The 16594-nt window shown below is 41.9% G+C and overlaps 1 protein-coding gene across 1 annotated transcript in view; it reads right to left on the minus strand.

Annotated features, from left to right (window-relative positions):
• Window positions 1-14219: 14219 nt before the first annotated feature.
• LOC145343138 (uncharacterized) overlaps window positions 14220-16594 on the minus strand; it is a 193809-nt gene continuing 191434 nt past the window's right edge. The window contains exon 12 of the mRNA XM_080189082.1: window positions 14220-15576. Coding sequence (XP_080045208.1) covers window positions 15059-15576 — 518 coding nt within the window. The 3' untranslated portion in view covers window positions 14220-15058. The remainder of the gene's footprint in view (window positions 15577-16594) is intronic.

Genomic DNA, 16594 nt, shown 5'->3' on the forward strand with positions numbered 1-16594 from the left:
AGGGGAGAAGGAAAGATGAGGGCGCAGAATATATTGAGTCAGATAGAGGCCTGCATATCTCAGGGTAATCACAGCAAAGCTAAAATAAATCCAAATAAAATTTTTATGCACTAGTGTAAATGTTTCTTATTTGTATTTGAAAAGTACAATGTATTTAGATTATGCAGAAATTCTACTTTGTTTTTCTTAAATACTTCCATAAACCATCTAGATTCTAGAAGGTCATTTTTCATAAGGTTTTCATTTATTCTTCTTGTTGCCAGCTTGGAAATTTTTCCCTTGAACCAGAGGAGAAACTGAATACAACAGGAACAATTCAATGTTATGCTCTGAAACTCATTCATTTCTTCATTTCAACAGAATCATGAACAATGCAGCTCCTTTACAGTTCAATCTGCTGTCTGCAAAAATACTTTCAATTTAAAATCAAAAACAAACATCACTTGAATAAAACAGCCCTCAAATGTACACAATAAAATTCCTGTTTGTTTAAAACTGGTTTTACGTTATGTAAGTTCATTATCTATAATTCAGTTAAAATAATGATTTCATCACCTTTAGTAATTAAATTTATTGAAACTAGTGCATCCAAAGGAAAACACAGAGGTGCAGAAGAATGTTGGCAGATCTTCTTACAATTTTAATGTTGAACTATAGTGGCATCAAAAATACATTTTATTGCTTTAATTTGGAGCTTTTCCAACATATTCATCTTTCTACACGGACCAACATGATTTATACTGCCTGACAAAACACGTGGAGATTGTTCCTCTTATATGCATATCGATACAAGAGAAAACCTTAAAGTATGGGCTGTGTTTATATTTTAGGAAGTCATTAACGGATTATATTTCGGTAAGTAAACAACTTTCAGGATATTACATTAAAAAAGGAAAAAGAATAATCAACATAAGTTGGATTCAGAGGAAATGGTTGGAGGAAAGCCATCTACATGTGAAAGCAGCTAATAAATTAAGTTTATAAATTATTCACAACTAACCATGGAATTTCGAGGACAAAGTCTTTTAAAAATTAAGTAAGAGCCCCTGGCAGAATGACTCAAAAGAGGTTTTTCGAGCTGCCAAAAAGAAGAATGCACCAATCACATCATAATGAATTTCAGTTGCGCAGCTGTCTGTGAAAGGAGGCCCATATAACTCAAAAGCAAATCAGTGAGAAATCACACTGCCATTTGTTTCAGCTCAAGCTGTCCTGCTGATGAGCCTGCTGTTTTTATTGTCTCCTGAGGCTAGGGATACAGTGAATAGAAGGAAGGGTAAGCTCAGGGAGAAATAACACAGGCGGTGTTAAGCATATTTCTTGAGACTTCCATCATTATTTGTGTTTCACATTTCCTTAAGATTGTAAGAAGTATAAATATGAACAATCCTTCCCTCAAGTATCCTTTGCTTGTCATTTCTATTTTGTGCAATGGTTTATGCGTGAAGAGAGCTTCATGAAGATTTGAATTACTTAATGTTGTAGAGGAGGTATGAGCACAGATAGATCGCTCATCATATTAATTTTGATCTTGCACCTTGCAAAGATGGACTGCACATATGTAGACTCACAGGTGCATGGAAGTAAAACATTCACACAAGTGCCATAAAGCACTCCTATCTAACTACAGAAACCCCTTGTTTTTTACTAACTTTTATGGGAACAATCATTTTGAAGGAATAAGGCTGCAAGAGCAAAAGCTTGTCTGCATATCTCCACATTGATTTCTCTGTGTGCCGCCAGCCACTACCTGCACAATCCATGCGCCAATCTTCAATGATATCATTGAGAAATGATTCTTTTACTCCCAAGAACCTTTACAATTTATAATTCCTTGTTATTCCACAAAAAATGGGAATTATTTTCAAAGCAGTAACAGTTAGAAAAGATAACATCTTAAGGGATGAAAAGAAAGGTAGTAGGGAAGGGTAAGGGGGCCATTTTATAGGTTTTATTTAGGTATGATTTTGTGAAAACAAAATGCTACAGATTAGCCAAGAATCATTTTACTTGAAAGATGAAAAAAGGCCTTAAAGAATGAAGGGGCTCTCTCACTCTTTAGTGAGGCACCCTTCATTGTACACCAAGAACTAAATGAATGAGGAAATTTGACATGCTTAAGAACCATTTACCAAATTAATCATGAAGAAGAATCCTCTGTACTTTCATGGTCACTCATAATAAGAGCTGGTGTCAGCTCAGCTAGCTTTCATGTGAGAAAAAGACAAATTAAAGATCAAACCTGCTATCAGCAATAATGCAGGACGTGTGGCACTTTCCCTTGGTCCAAGGGCTCCTGGAGAAGAAAGGGGCATACCCAGGTCATATTATGAAGGATGAGGTACGCATTTGGTGCCACATTAGGACAGAGACAAAGTGGTTTGCGAATGGGTTGTGTATGAACTTCTGGCAGCCCACATGAGTTCTCCTTGTGCAACCAAAGCTGTTGTTGAAAAGTGAGCTTGGAGGTTAGAATAACAAATGGGACTTTTAAAAAAAAAGGTATTGGGGGAAGGGTAAGTGAAGAATCCACAGAGGAAACAAGCATAATTACCTCTTGCTGAAATAAGATTGACTACAGCCTTAAGAGGTAACTTCATGATCACCAACAGTGTGAACATTACAGCCTCTGAAGTAACTGAATGAAAAATAAATGAACTCAGAAATCATTACAATGCTAAAATTTGGGCTGTGATTTTCCAGCCTTGCACTCTGATGCTAATCACCAAGCACTACTGCTGTCAATTTTGGATGATATATCTGCAAGAATTCTGGTGCTGTGTAGTAAATCTGTGTATTCACCTCTTTTATTATTAAAGGAAATATGCGCCAGAATTCTGCCATCTTGTCTGCCATGGAATCAAAATGTCCATTGACCTCTAGTGGAAATTTCTGGTCTCGCTTGAGCAAGGCTGTAAAATCCCATCCATGAAGTTTATTGTGATAGATCAGCGTTGTGTATAAATAAGATTGTGTGAAAACATGTTTTTTTTTCTTTTATTCATTTTTATGGGATGTGGGCATCCCTGGCTAGTCCAGCAATTATGGCAATCCCTAATTGTCCTTGAGAAAGTTGTGGTGAGCTGCCTTTTTGAATCACAGTAAGAAGTCTCACAACACCAGGTTAAAGTTAGAATCGCACATATCGACACTTTAACCTGTTGTGAGACTTCTTACTGTGTTTACCCCAGTCCAACGCTGGCATCGCCACATTTTTGAATCACTGCAGTCTGTGTTAAGGACTGCTGTTAAGGAGAGAGTCCCAGGATTTTGACACAGCAAAAGTGAAGGCATGGTGACTATTTCTAAGCCAGGATGGTGAGTCACTTGAAGGGGAACTTTCAGATGATGATGTTCCCTTGTGCCTGCTGCCCTTGGTCTTCTAAACGGCAGCAGCCATGGGTTTAAAAGGTCCTGGCCAGAATTCTTCGGCTGTGCATGCCCTGTCGCTGCTGCCAGTGAGAACAGAGAATTTGGCACTTAGCCAAATCTACATTCACTGCAGCAGGACAGTAGAATCCCAGCTGCGAGTAAGGTCGGAGAATCCGGCTCTCTGTCTAAGGAACCTTGGTGAGTTCCTGCAGTGCATTTCGTAAAGATGGCACACACTGCTGCCATTGTTCGTCAATGGTGGAGGGAGTGAATATTTGTGAAAAAGGTTGTCAATCACTCAGGTTGCTTGGTCCTGGATGGTGCCAAGCTGTAAGTGTTGTTGGATTGTTCGTTGGAGCGAGCGGAGAGAAGGTTGCACAGAGTAAAGGTAAGTGATTACCTTTGTAAAGATTTTCGCAGGCTTTTTAATGGTACTTCTGCTTTAAAAGTTAGACAGGAAGTGGGCCACGGGGCTTTGTGGGAAGGGATTTTTTTACTGCGCAAAGTATAAAAGGAGGATTGCTGTAGACAGCGGGCAGCGTCGGGAGCAGGCAGAGGAGTGAGAGGGAAGCAGAGTTAGCTGTAAGGGCTTTGGAGAATAGGGCAGGGTAAGTTTAAATTCTTAACTGTGTTTAGAAATCACTAAGAGATTGTGATGGAGGGGCATGTGATGTGCTGTTTCTGTATGATGTGGGAGCTGGTGGACCCCAAGGTCCTTCCTAGTGACCATGTCTGCAGTAAGTGCTGGTTGCTTGAAGAGCTTCAGCTCAAAGTAGATGAACTGAACTCTGAGCTTCAGACACTGAGGCTCATCAGGGAGAGGGAGTGTACCATAGATAATGGGGTACAAAAGAGATTCACACCCCCTAGACTGGCTAACTCTAAGGGTCAGGAACAAGAGGGTGCTGCTGAGGGGAGTAATGGTGAGAGGAAGGAGGGGGGAGTGGGGAGGAAGGAGGGGGGCCCAAAGGTCTCAGCTTCTCAATCTGTACAACAGGTTTGAGGTTCTTGCTCCCAGTGTGGACAAGAACAAGGGCTGTAAGGTTGACGAGCAAACTGCCCACGGTACAGTGATGCAGACACAGGACAAAGAGGAAGAAGTAAAGAGGAATGTAGTGGTAATTGGGGATAGTGTAGTTAGGGGTATAGACACTGTCTTTTGTGACAATGATAAAGAATACAGAAGGGTGTGTTGTCTGCCTGGCGCTCGGGTCCAGGATGTCTCATCTGGGCTGCAGAGGAACCTGGAGTGGGAGGGCGAGAATCCAGTTGTTGTGGTACATGTGGGTGCCAACGACATAGGCAAAATGGGGACTAAGGATCTGCAGAGGGAGTATGCAAAACTGGGAATCAAATTAAAAAGCAGAACCAACAAGGTGGTTATCTCTGGATTACTACCTGAACCGTGTGCAGATGGGTGTAGGGTAAATAGGATTAAAGAGATGAATGGGTGGCTCAGGGATTGGTGTGGTAGGAATGGGTTTGAATTTATGGGGCATTGGCATCAGTATTGGGGCAGGTGGGACCTGTTCAGATGGGATGGTCTTGGTCTGAACCGTGCTGGGACCAGAGTCCTGGCGAATCATATAACTAGGAGTGTAGATAGGGCTTTAAACTAATGGGGGGGGGGGGGGGGGGGCGGGGTGGTGGTGGTGTGGTTGGGTAGTGGTGCAGGGCTGGGAGAAAATACAATATCTAAAGTAAAAGAGAGGGTACAGGTGCAGGAGAATGTTGAGGATGTCCCAATAATAAAGGGAGTAGGGGGCATAAGAAGGGTTGGTAGCATTCCTTCAAATAGGGTCCAGATAAAGGCTGGGATAAAGACACTTTACCTGAATGCACGAACCATTCAGAACAAAGTGAATGAGCTGGTGGCACAGATCAGCACAAATGAATATGATCTGGTGGCCATTACGGAAACGTGGTTGCAGGGTGACAGGGACTGGGAGCTGAACGTCCAGGGGTATCAAGTGTTCAGGAAGGATAGACGGGAGGAAAAAGTTGGGGGGGGGGGGGTGGGGTAGCTCTGCCGATTAAGGATAATATCAGAGCAGTAGTAAGGGAAGGCATAGGCTCCAAAGAGCAGTACGTGGAATCGTTGTCAGTGGAGATAAGGAACAGTAAGGGGAGACACTGGTGGGTGTGGCCAATAGGACCCCAAATAATAACTTAGAGGTGGGGTGGGCTGTAAACAAGCAAATAAATAATGCGTGCAGAAATGGAACGGCGATAATTATGGGGGATTTCAATCTGCATATTGATTGGTTGACCCAAATCAGACGCGGTGGGCTTGAGGAAGAGTTCTTGGAATGCTGCCGGGATAGTTTCCGTGAACAGGGTGTGACGGAACTGACAAGGGAGCGAGCTATCTTAGATCTGGTGTTATGTAACGAGGCAGGAAGAATTAGGGATCTTATTGTGAGGGATCCTCTAGGGACGAGCGATCATTGTATGGTTGAGTTTTTGATGCAGATGGAGGATGAGAAAGTAGGGTCCTGAGCCTGTGTCCTCTGTTTGAACAGAGGGGAGTATGATAGGATGAGAGAGGAATTGGCAAATGTAGATTGGGGGCGCAGATTGGTTGGTAGGACTGCTGAGGAACAGTGGAGGATTTTTAAGGAGATCTTTTTCAGTACTCAGCAGAAATATATTCCGATGGTAAAGAAGGAATGTAGGAGAAGGGATAACCAGCCGCGGTTATCAAAGGAAATAAAGGAGAGTATTAAATTAAAAGCTGATGCATTCAGAGTGGCTAAAAGTAGTGGGCGATTAGAAGATTGGGAAAGATTTAAAAATCAACAAAGAATGACTAAGAAGTTGATAAAGAAAGGAAGGATAGACTATGAAGCTAAACTAGCACTAAATATAAAAAAGGACAGTAAGAGTTTTTACAAATATATAAAGAAGAGGAGGCTGGCTAGAGTGAATGTTGGACCCTTAGAGGATGAGAGGGGAGATTTAGTGGTGGGAGATGAGGAAATGGCTGAGGCCTTAAATATGTTTTTTGCCTCGGTCTTCACGGAGGACACAAATAGTTTGCCGGATATTAAAGATAGAAGGATAGTAGGAGTCGAGGGCCTGAATGCAATGACTGTCACTAGAGAGGTAGCACTTGATAGACTAATGGGACCGAAGGTAGACAAGTCCCCAGGACCGGATGGAATGCATCCCAGGGTTCTGAAGGAAATGGCAGAGGTGATAGTGGATGCCTTAGTAATTATTTATCAAAATTCACTGGATTCCGGGGAAGTGCCGGAAGATTGGAAAACGGCTAATGTTACGCCGCTGTTTAAAAAAGACAAAAGGCAGGGAATTATAGGCCGGTTAGTTTAACGTCTGTAGTTGGAAAAATGCTTGAATCCGTCATCAAAGAAGAAATAGCAAGGCACCTAGAAATGAATGCTTTGATAGAGCAGATGCAGCATGGATTCCTTAAGGGGAAGTCATGTTTGACAAATTTTTTGGATTTCTATGAGGATGTGACTAGTGCGGTAGACAGAGGGGAACTGGTGGATGTGGTGTTTCTAGATTTTCAAAAGGCGTTTGATAAGGTGCCGCACAAAAGGTTGCTACAGAAGGTTAGGGTGCACAGAGTTGGGGGTAAGGTGTTAGCATGGATAGAGGACTGGTTGTCTAATAGGAAGCAGACAGTTGGTATCAATGGGTGCTAGCTATTCTAATTGGCGGTTGGTGACTAGTGGTGTGCCGCAGGAATCGGTGCTGGGGCCTCAGCTATTTACTATTTATATAGATGATCTGGAGGAGGGAGCTGAGTGTAGGGTAACGAAATTTGCTGATGACAGAAGATGAATGGTAAAGCAAGTTGCGTGGAGGGTGTGGAAAGTCTGCAGAGGGATCTGGATAGGCTAAGCGAGTGGGTGAGGACCTGGCAGATGGAGTATAATGTTAGCAAGTGTGAGGTTATCCACTTTGGCAGAAATAATAGTAGGAGGGATTACTATTTAAAGGGCGAAAAGCTGCAGCATGCTACAGTGCAGAGGGACCTGGGGGTGCTTGTGCATGAGTCGCAAAAACCCAGTCTGCAGGTGCAGCAGGTGATCAAGAAGACGAATGGAATGCTGGCTTTTATAGTGAGGAAGATAGAAGAATATAAAAGCAGGGAGGTCTTGCTGCAACTGTACAGGGTACTGGTGAGGCTGCAGCTGGAGTACTGTGTGCAGTTTTGGTCGCCACACTTGCGCAAGGATATTTTGGCCTTGGAGGGAGTGCAGAGGAGGTTCACTAGGCCGATACCAGAGATGAGGGGGTTAGACTATGAAGAGAGGCTTAATAGACTGTGTCTGTACTCATCAGAGTTTAGAAGGATGAGGGGGGATCTTATAGAGACGTATAAGATAATGAAAGGGATGGATAGGGTAGAGGTAGAGATTCTTCCCTCTTAGAAAGGATAGCAGGACTAGAGGGCACAGCCTCAAAATAAGGCGGGGGGGACACAGTTTAGATCGGAGTTGAGGAGGAACTTCTTCGCTCAAAGGGTGGTGAATCTCTGGAATTCTCTGCCCGTTGAAGTGGTGGAGGCTACCTCGCTAAATATATTTATGTCACGGATAGACAGGTTTTTGACAGACAAGGGAATTAAGGTTTCTGGGGAGAAAGTGGGTAAGTGGAACTGATCCACTTCAGATCAGCCATGATCTTATGGAATGGCAGGGCAGGCTCGAAGGGCTAGATGGCCTACTCCTGCTCCTATTTCTTATGTTCTATGAGTTGCACTCATCTAAGCAAGTCGAGAGTGTTGCATCACACACCTGACCTGTGCTTTGTAGATGGTGGATAGGCTTTAGGGAATCAGGAGGTAAGTTATTTGCCCTTGGATTCCTAGCCTCTAACCTGCTGTTGTTACCACAATATTTACATGACCAGTCCAGTTTCATTTCCGGTCAATGGTAACCTCAGTAAGAAGTCTCACAACACCAGGTTAAAGTCCAACAGGTTTATTTGGTAGCAAAAGCCACTAGCTTTTGGGCCTCTGACTCTTCATCAGGTGAGTGGAGCATTCTGATCACAAACAGGGAATGTAAAGACACACACTCAGTTTACAGAATACGGATTAGAACGCGAGTTTTTACAGCTAATCAAGTCTTAAACGTCCAGACAATGTGAGTGGAGATTGCATTAAGCATAGATTAAAGAGATGTGTGTTGTCTCCACACAGGACAGTAAGTGTGATTTTGCATGCCCAGGCAAGTCATGGGGGTTACAAGTAGTGTGACATGAACCCAACATACTGGTTGAGGCCACCCTCGTGTGTGGAACTTGGCTATCAGTCTCTGCTCAGCAACTCTGCACTGTTGTGTGTCGTGAAAGCTGCCTTGGAGAATGCTTACCCGAAGATCAGAGGCTGAATGCCTGTGACTGCTGAAGTGTTCCCCAACAGGAAGAGAACAGTCTTGCCTGGTGATTGTCAAGCAGTGTTCATTCATCTGTTGTCATAACATCTGTATGGTTACCTCCACATCAATAGCAACCTCCCCAGATTTTGATAGTGGGGATTCAACAATGGTAATGCTATTGATTGTCAAGGAGTGATGGTGATATTCTCTCTTGCTGAAGATGGTCCTTGCCTGGCACTTGTGTTGTGAAATGCTCATTGCTCTAAACTCCAGACAATTTAGACCCAATGTACTTAACCTCTCATATAACAATCTTCACATTCCAGGGACCATTCTAGTGAATATTTACCGTAATGTCTCTAAAGCCTGTGCAACCTTCCCTAAATAAGAAAACCAAAATGTCACACATTTTCAGGCATGATCTCACCAAAGCCCTGCACAATTGTCTTTACTCTTTCACAGAATGTGGGTATTGCTGGTCAGGCCAGCATTTGCTGGCCATCTCTAATTGCCCTTGAGAAAGTGGTGGTGAGCTTATCAGCCTGCACAATAGCTCTGAATCATCACAATGTTCAGCAGAAATTGAAAGTCACAGGCACAGACTATATGGCCCTCTAAATAAGAGTGGTGAGGAAAACTAATTTAGTTGCTTTCATTCAAAAAACTGAGGTAAGATGGAGTTTATTAATTGCATTTGACATTAGTAACTTGTTTTTCATTTGTTCATGTGATGTGAATCACACTCATCTCTACTCTTTGGACCGGGGCTGTAGCCAGACCTGGACCAAATATAGCACTGACAAAAAGTCTGCATTGCTGAGATTATTTGTAAGTAAATATTGTTTGATAGCACAATTAATGATATTGTATTGTCTGATTTTACTCTGATTTACTTTGGTTTGGACAAGATTTAACCAATCAAGGCAAAAACAGCAGCAGGAAGACAACCCCAGAATTTTACTGCCTCCAACTTTGCCCAGCCTACAAATCTGGCAGTGGGTAATATTAAATTTTTCCCTAAAAATCTGTTTATGTCAAGTTTAACTATATTCAATGATAGAGCATCCACAACTCTTAGGAGTAGAGAATTTCAAAGATCCATAGCCATTTGAATGAAGAAATTTATCTTCATCTCATCCTAAATGGTTGTCTTCTCATTCTCAAACTGTGTCTCATGTTCAAGATTCCCCAGCCAGAGGATCATCTCTCATTGCTCTAAACTCCAGACAATATAGACCCAACTTAACCTCTCATATAACAACCTTCACATTCCATGGACCATTCGTGAATATTTACTGTAGTGCTTCCAAAGCATGTGTAACTTTCCTTAAATAAGAAAACCAAAATGTCATACTTCAGATGTGATCTCACCAAAGCCCTGCACAATAATCTTTACTGTTTCACAGAATGTGGGTATTGCTGGCTAGGCCAGCATTTGTTGGCCATCTCTAATTGCCCTTGAGAAAGTGGTGGTGAGCTTTCTTTTTGAACTGCTACAGTCCATGTGATGTACACACATCCACAGTGCTGTTAGGGAGACAATTCCAGGATTTTGCCACAGCTATGTTGAAGGAATGGCAATATAATTCCAAGTCAAGATGGTGTGTGACTTGGAGGGGCACTTGCAACTGATGGTGTATCCATTGTAGGTTGACTTATTTTTGTACAATTCTTTTGCAATAAGGCCAAAATGTCATTTTCCTTCCTAATTGTGCGTTGTATGCAAACTTCCAGTGCTCCTTGTAAAAATACATCCAAGTCCCTCTCAGCACTAACATGACAGTTTCACACCTCTTTAAAAGGTTCCCCTTTTCCATTCTTATGAACAAAGTGGATAACCTCACACTTCCCATCACTGTATTCCATTTATCATCTTGTTGTCCATTCAGGTAATCTATCTATATCTCTTTTCAGCATTGTTGTGTCCTCCTTACAGCTTGCATTCTCACCTAGTTATGTACTATCAGCAAACTTTGATACATTACTGTTTGTCTAAATTCATTTTCCATCACCTATGCCATATCCCAAATAGTATGGTATACCAAGGGTTCCTTCAACTCCCTTGTAAGTGTCATAAGGTAACTGGCTTCCACTATTGTCCCAGACAGTGTACTTCAGAAACTCATTACCCACTGAGTGCAAACTGTTTTTTCAAATCCCTTTTTGAGACTCCTGCTCCTCACACTAAAACAATGCCCCTTCATGATTGACCTCTCAACAAAGGGGAACAGCCACTCCCTATTCACCGTCCACACCCCTGGTGAATTCATGCACCTCAGTCATACTCCCTGTAGCCTTCTTTGCGCTATAGAAGACAATCCAAGCCCATCCCTCTCTCTATAGCTCAAAAGCCCCAAGCTAGGCAACATCCTAGTGGCCCCTTCAGGTGCATTCACTCCCTTCCTATATTGTGAAGTGACCAGAACTGCACAGTACTCCAATGGTGGTTTAACCAACATTTCATACAGCTCCATTATAACCTCCCCGCTTGTATACTCTGTGCCACAACTGATGAACACAAATGTCCCATATACTGTTGCAATCACTTTATTCACCTGCCCTGCAGCCTGTGATTTGTGAATAAAGACCCCAAGATCCAGTCCACTGAGCTCCTCAGTATCCTGCTGTTCATTAAATTCTCCCTTGTTTTGTTACTCTCTCCAAATGGCATCACCTTGCAATTATAATGGAGAAATATCACTTGCTACTATCTCACCCATCTGACCAACCCATCTATATCTGCCTGTAGCCTACAACCACCATGCGCCGCCCTACCAACCTTGGTGCTATTGGCAAACTGACTGACCATTCCTCCCATTTTAACATCTACATAATTTATGTAAATAACAAACAATAATGGACCCAGCACTGAACCTTGTGGTATGCCACTGGTTACTGTCCTCCAGTCATTTGAACAGCCCTCTGCCACCAGCCTTTGTGTTCTGTTATTAAGCCAGTTTTGGATTTATCTTGCCAAGTTCCCCTGCCTTCCATATGCTTCAGCCAATGCAATTGTTCCCATGTAGCTATGAGGAGAGATTGAATAGGTTGGAGTTACTTTCCTTGGAACAAAAAAGGCTGAGGGATGGTTTGATAGAGGTGTACAAAGTTTTGAGGGGAACTAGTAGAGTGGACATGATAAAATTATTTCCCTTGGTGGAGAATTCTAGAACCAGGCAACATTGATTCAAGATAAGTGGCAGTAAGTGTAGAGGGAACATGAGGAAGAATCTTCTACATATAGAGTGGTGGGTGTTTTGAATTCACTGTCTTAGTTGGTGATGGAGGCAGAGACTCTACTCTTAAAAAGTACTGGATCTGCTCCTTAAATGCTGTAATCTATAGATCATGGGCCAAGTGAAAGAAGGTGGGATTAGAAAGGGCACTTGGGTGTCCTCAGGCTGGCATGGACAAAATGGAGTGAATAGCCTTCTTTTGTGCTGTAACTTTTCTATGGTGCTATGTGGGACCATGTCCAAAGCTGTGCTGAAAGTCATTTGAACTACAGCATTTGCATCTCCCTCAACCACTCGATCGCTTTTTCAAAACATACTATCGAACTCATTAAGCATGACTTCCTCCTGCCAAAGCCATGCTGACTATAGCAAAACAACTCACGCCTTTCCAAGTCAAACACTCTCTTTCTGAAATTTCTCTAACCACTGACGTGAGACTTACCAGTCTGTAATCTTCTAGTTCATTCTCCACCAGCCCCCATGCAGACCCAGTTCCATGGATGCCCACATAGAGTGACAGCCTGGAATGGTTTCCTTATCTAAATTCCTCACCTCCCACCTGGAGCATTGGGCTGCACGGTGGTGCCCCCCAGCCCTCACTCAGACATGAACACGGATGTCTGTGAGCCGTCAAAATGCAAGCAAGAGTCAGACTTCAGCAGTAGCAAGGCAGCAGCATGGTTTGCCTCACAGTGAGTCATCATCATCCTCCTGACAATACAAGCTACTTGTTCACGCAGCCAATCCAGAGAAATAGCACAAAGAGAGGCAGAGAAACTAGTTCAAACAGCAGGGGGAGAGAGAGCAGCTTCAGTGAGAGAAACAGTGTGGGGAGAGGCAGAGAAGCCAGTTAAAACAGCAGGGGAAAGAGAAAGAAACTTCAGAGAGAGAAACAGTGCAGAAGCAGAAAAATGAGTTAAAACAGCAGGGAACAGAGAACAGCTACAGAGAGAGAAACACAGTGTGGGGAGAGGCAGAAACTTCAGAGAGAGAAATAGTGCAGAGAGAGGCAGATAAGTGAGTTAAAACAACAGAAGAGAAAGAAACTTCAAAAGAAAGTGCAAAGAGAGAAGAATTATAACAGCAAGGAGGAAAGCAGCTTCAGGGGGAGAATCAACATGGAGAGAGGTGGAGAAGCCAGTTAAAATAGTGGAGGAAGAGAAATAAGCTTTAGAGAGAGAGGTGGAGAATTGAGTTGAAACAGTGGACAAAGAGAGAGCAGCTTCAGAGAGAAACAGTGCAGAGAGGTGGAGAAGTGAGTTAAAACAGCATGAAAGGAGAGCAGTTTGAGAGAAAAACAGCACAGAGAGGAAGGAGAGAAGCCAGTTAAAACAGTAGGGGAAGAGAAAGAAGTATCAGAGAGAAAAAAGCAGCTTCAGAGAGAGATGGAGAAGTGAGTTAAAACAGCAAGAAGAGAGAGTGTCTTCAGAAAGAGAAACAGTGCACCTACACTGCACTCCTAAATCGTGTTGAGTCCTAAATAGCTAAGGACTGACAGTTTGCCTAATATGAGGGTGAAAATGGAGCCTGTATGCCATACCAGCAGAATCGGAGGCCATGATGGAAGCAGCAAAGGGCAAGTGGCAGGTAACCAATTAAAAAAGGATTAAGATCAATTAACAAAGGCTGACTAAAACTGTCCAATTGGCCTGCCTTCTCTTGAAGTTTTGGGGCAGACCAGGTGCCTGTAAGTGGCCTCTCCAAAAGAGACCTGCACTCCAGTCAGGCTTTGAGGCTTTCTTCACCTAACTGGATACAGGCTACCCTGTGGCGGGGCTACCTCTCCACTATGGTGGCCTGGCAGCCAGAGCCATTTTTAGCTCAAGTTCCTTAAAGTTGCCAAGGCTGCTTCAAGATTGAGGCACCTTCTCTCTTCCTTACCTGCAAAGGCATTGTCTGCACTGAAGAACCTCCTATTGGCTCTCTGCCTTCAATATCCCCCCACACATTATCCTTAATGGAAAGGCTTATGTGCCATTTGGCCACTAATTGGCCAATTCAGAAAACACCATTGCCATGTGACAGTTCCCCATGCAGTGCAAAGTTGGGAGACCCATTTGAAATCAATGTCAGTTTCCCAATCCAAAATTCCAAATTTCACCCTAAGTTTCACAGTGACTATGATGTATATTTGAATTTGGCACACTGATAGTAGAATAAAAATGTTTGATGGGAAATGGTGATAGTACTGTATCTTTTACATTTGTTATAATTAGCTGTCAACTTACAAAACAACTTCTTATTCATTCATCTTTATTTATGTTAATTTCTCAAATATTTAGTAGCATTATAATAGTTTCACATTTTGAAGTAATATTTCATATTCTAGAAATTTCATATCAAAATCACCATCCATTAATACACACGCTATAATTTTTTAAACATCACCTGCAGTTCTATTTTCTAATTACTTTTCAAGTGGATTTTGGAATACTGTTATGTAGAAAATTAAAAACACAGAATAAACCCTCATTTTATGCAAAAATGTAATCACAAAATAATCAAAAAAAACCCTAACATTTGCAGTCAGTCAGAATCCAAGTATTAATGTCAGTTTGAAGTACCTTATAACGTGTATACTTATTTGTGGATGGCATGTTGAACACAAGATATAAATATTTTGGGCAGGATTCTCTGGCCTCCCACAGTGCTTTTCTCATGTCAGGAGGTGACATGCCATTGGCTGGTGGCAGGATCTTCTGTTCCCGTTACTGTCAATAGGATTTCCTATTGGCTTCACCCGATCTACCAGGAAACTCACTGTCAGACGTGCACTGTCAGCAGGACAGAATATCCCGCATGCGTGAACGGCCAGAAAATTCCAGCCTTTATCTATAAAGATAAAAAAACTCTTGTTCACATTTGTGGTCATTGTAGCATAAAGAGTAGTATACAAATGATGAAAATACTAGAATAACAAAAATAGATATGAACTCTGAGTGACACAAAAAAATAAGTTTTTAAGTACTTTCTATTTGCTGAGGAAGTCTGAGTTACAGTTGCTGCCCAGGGAGATATTTAAGTAAGCCATTAACTATTCATGAACCGGTACCTATTTCAAAATACCAGTGTATTAAGTCACAGGAAATCTATTGCTTAGTTCTGCCAAGGTGGTCTTTGCTGTATCACTTTAGTCTTGTTTTTCTGGACTGGTTTTGATGTTCGTTGACTGACATATTTCTCAGAGTTGCCCTGCTCAAAATCTTGTGATTTTAAAGTAGTATTTATGTTTTTGGTGGTGGAATTAGACATCATCAGCGCCCCAGATTGATGTTTTAGAGAAGAAGCTGTTGTAACAGTGGAGCCTTCAGCTGTTAAACTGTTAAGCTCTTCTCCTGTTGCCTCATCTTGTGGTGTGTTAGATACCTTATCTACTTTTATTTTTCCATCTGGTTTGTCTGGCTTTGAGGCAGATTGTGATGCATGTCCACCATCAGTTTGTTTTCCCATCCTCTCTTTTCGCAGATTTTGAAGCGTTTCTAGGGCATGACTGAACTCTTCCTTCAAAGTTTCAAGTTCACTGGTCAATGAGTCTTGTTGTTTTGCACAATCTTTGACACAGCATTCCAAGGAAAGGAAGAAATCTTTCCCAAACTTGGACAGGGCCTCATCACCTTTAAAAAGAGAAAAAACAATACCTGTGTTCAGATTAGAGCAGACATTCTATTCCAGGAGGAACAAGAAAGCATTCTAAGAAAAACATAAATCAACTGTAATTTTGACAGGAGTAGGTATGTTGTTCAATGTTTTTAAATTTCTGCTTTCAATTAACTTTTATAGACACTGGTACAGAACAAAATTGGGAATCAAATTACAAAAATTTTAAATCCTACAGTGTTAACTGTGGCTCAAACAGCCACTCCATGACTTGAGGACAAAAATCAAAGCTGGCACTCCAGTGCAGTACTGAGGGAGTGCTGCATTGTCACAGGTGTCTTCTTTTTGATGAAATGTTAAACTGAAACTCCTTCTGTCTTCTCAGGTAAGACATAAAATGTCCCACAGCACTTTCCAAAAAAAGAGTAGGAGCCTCATCCTGTGTCCGGGCCAATATTTACTCAACAAAAACAGATTATCTAGTCATTATCACATCGCTGTGTGGAAATTTGTTGTATGCAAATCAGCTGCTGCATTTCTGCCACTACAACAATGATGCCACTACAAAAGTACTTAACTGAACACAAGGAATTTTTGAGACACCTGTTGGTCAGAAACAAGTGGCATAACTGCACATCTTTCCTTTTACATTGTTGATTAAATTATAGGAATCAATTAAATTAAATAGCTTGATGGCAATATTCCACAAATATGTATGGTAGAATGCATTATTAAAATCTACACAAGCAGGACCTATGAAATGATCGTTGTTCGGTAGCACCGCATTAACAACAGCATTTGAAGAACTAATAGCGTGTAGAATGCTGGATTTTCCTCAGTGATAAATAGGAAATAGAAAAAATTGTAAAGAAGACTATGGAAAGAGAAATTCTTCTTTGATGAATATGCATATGAACAATAAACAAGAATAGGCCATTCAAACACACAAACCTTTTCCACCATTTAATAAGATAATGGCTGATTTGAAAGTAACCTCAAATTTAAATCCTGCCTACCCTAGATAACTTATCAACA

The sequence above is a fragment of the Carcharhinus amblyrhynchos genome, chromosome 5, assembly GCF_965287045.1.
Source record: "Carcharhinus amblyrhynchos chromosome 5, sCarAmb.v2.hapA, whole genome shotgun sequence".
Lineage (NCBI taxonomy): Eukaryota > Metazoa > Chordata > Chondrichthyes > Carcharhiniformes > Carcharhinidae > Carcharhinus > Carcharhinus amblyrhynchos.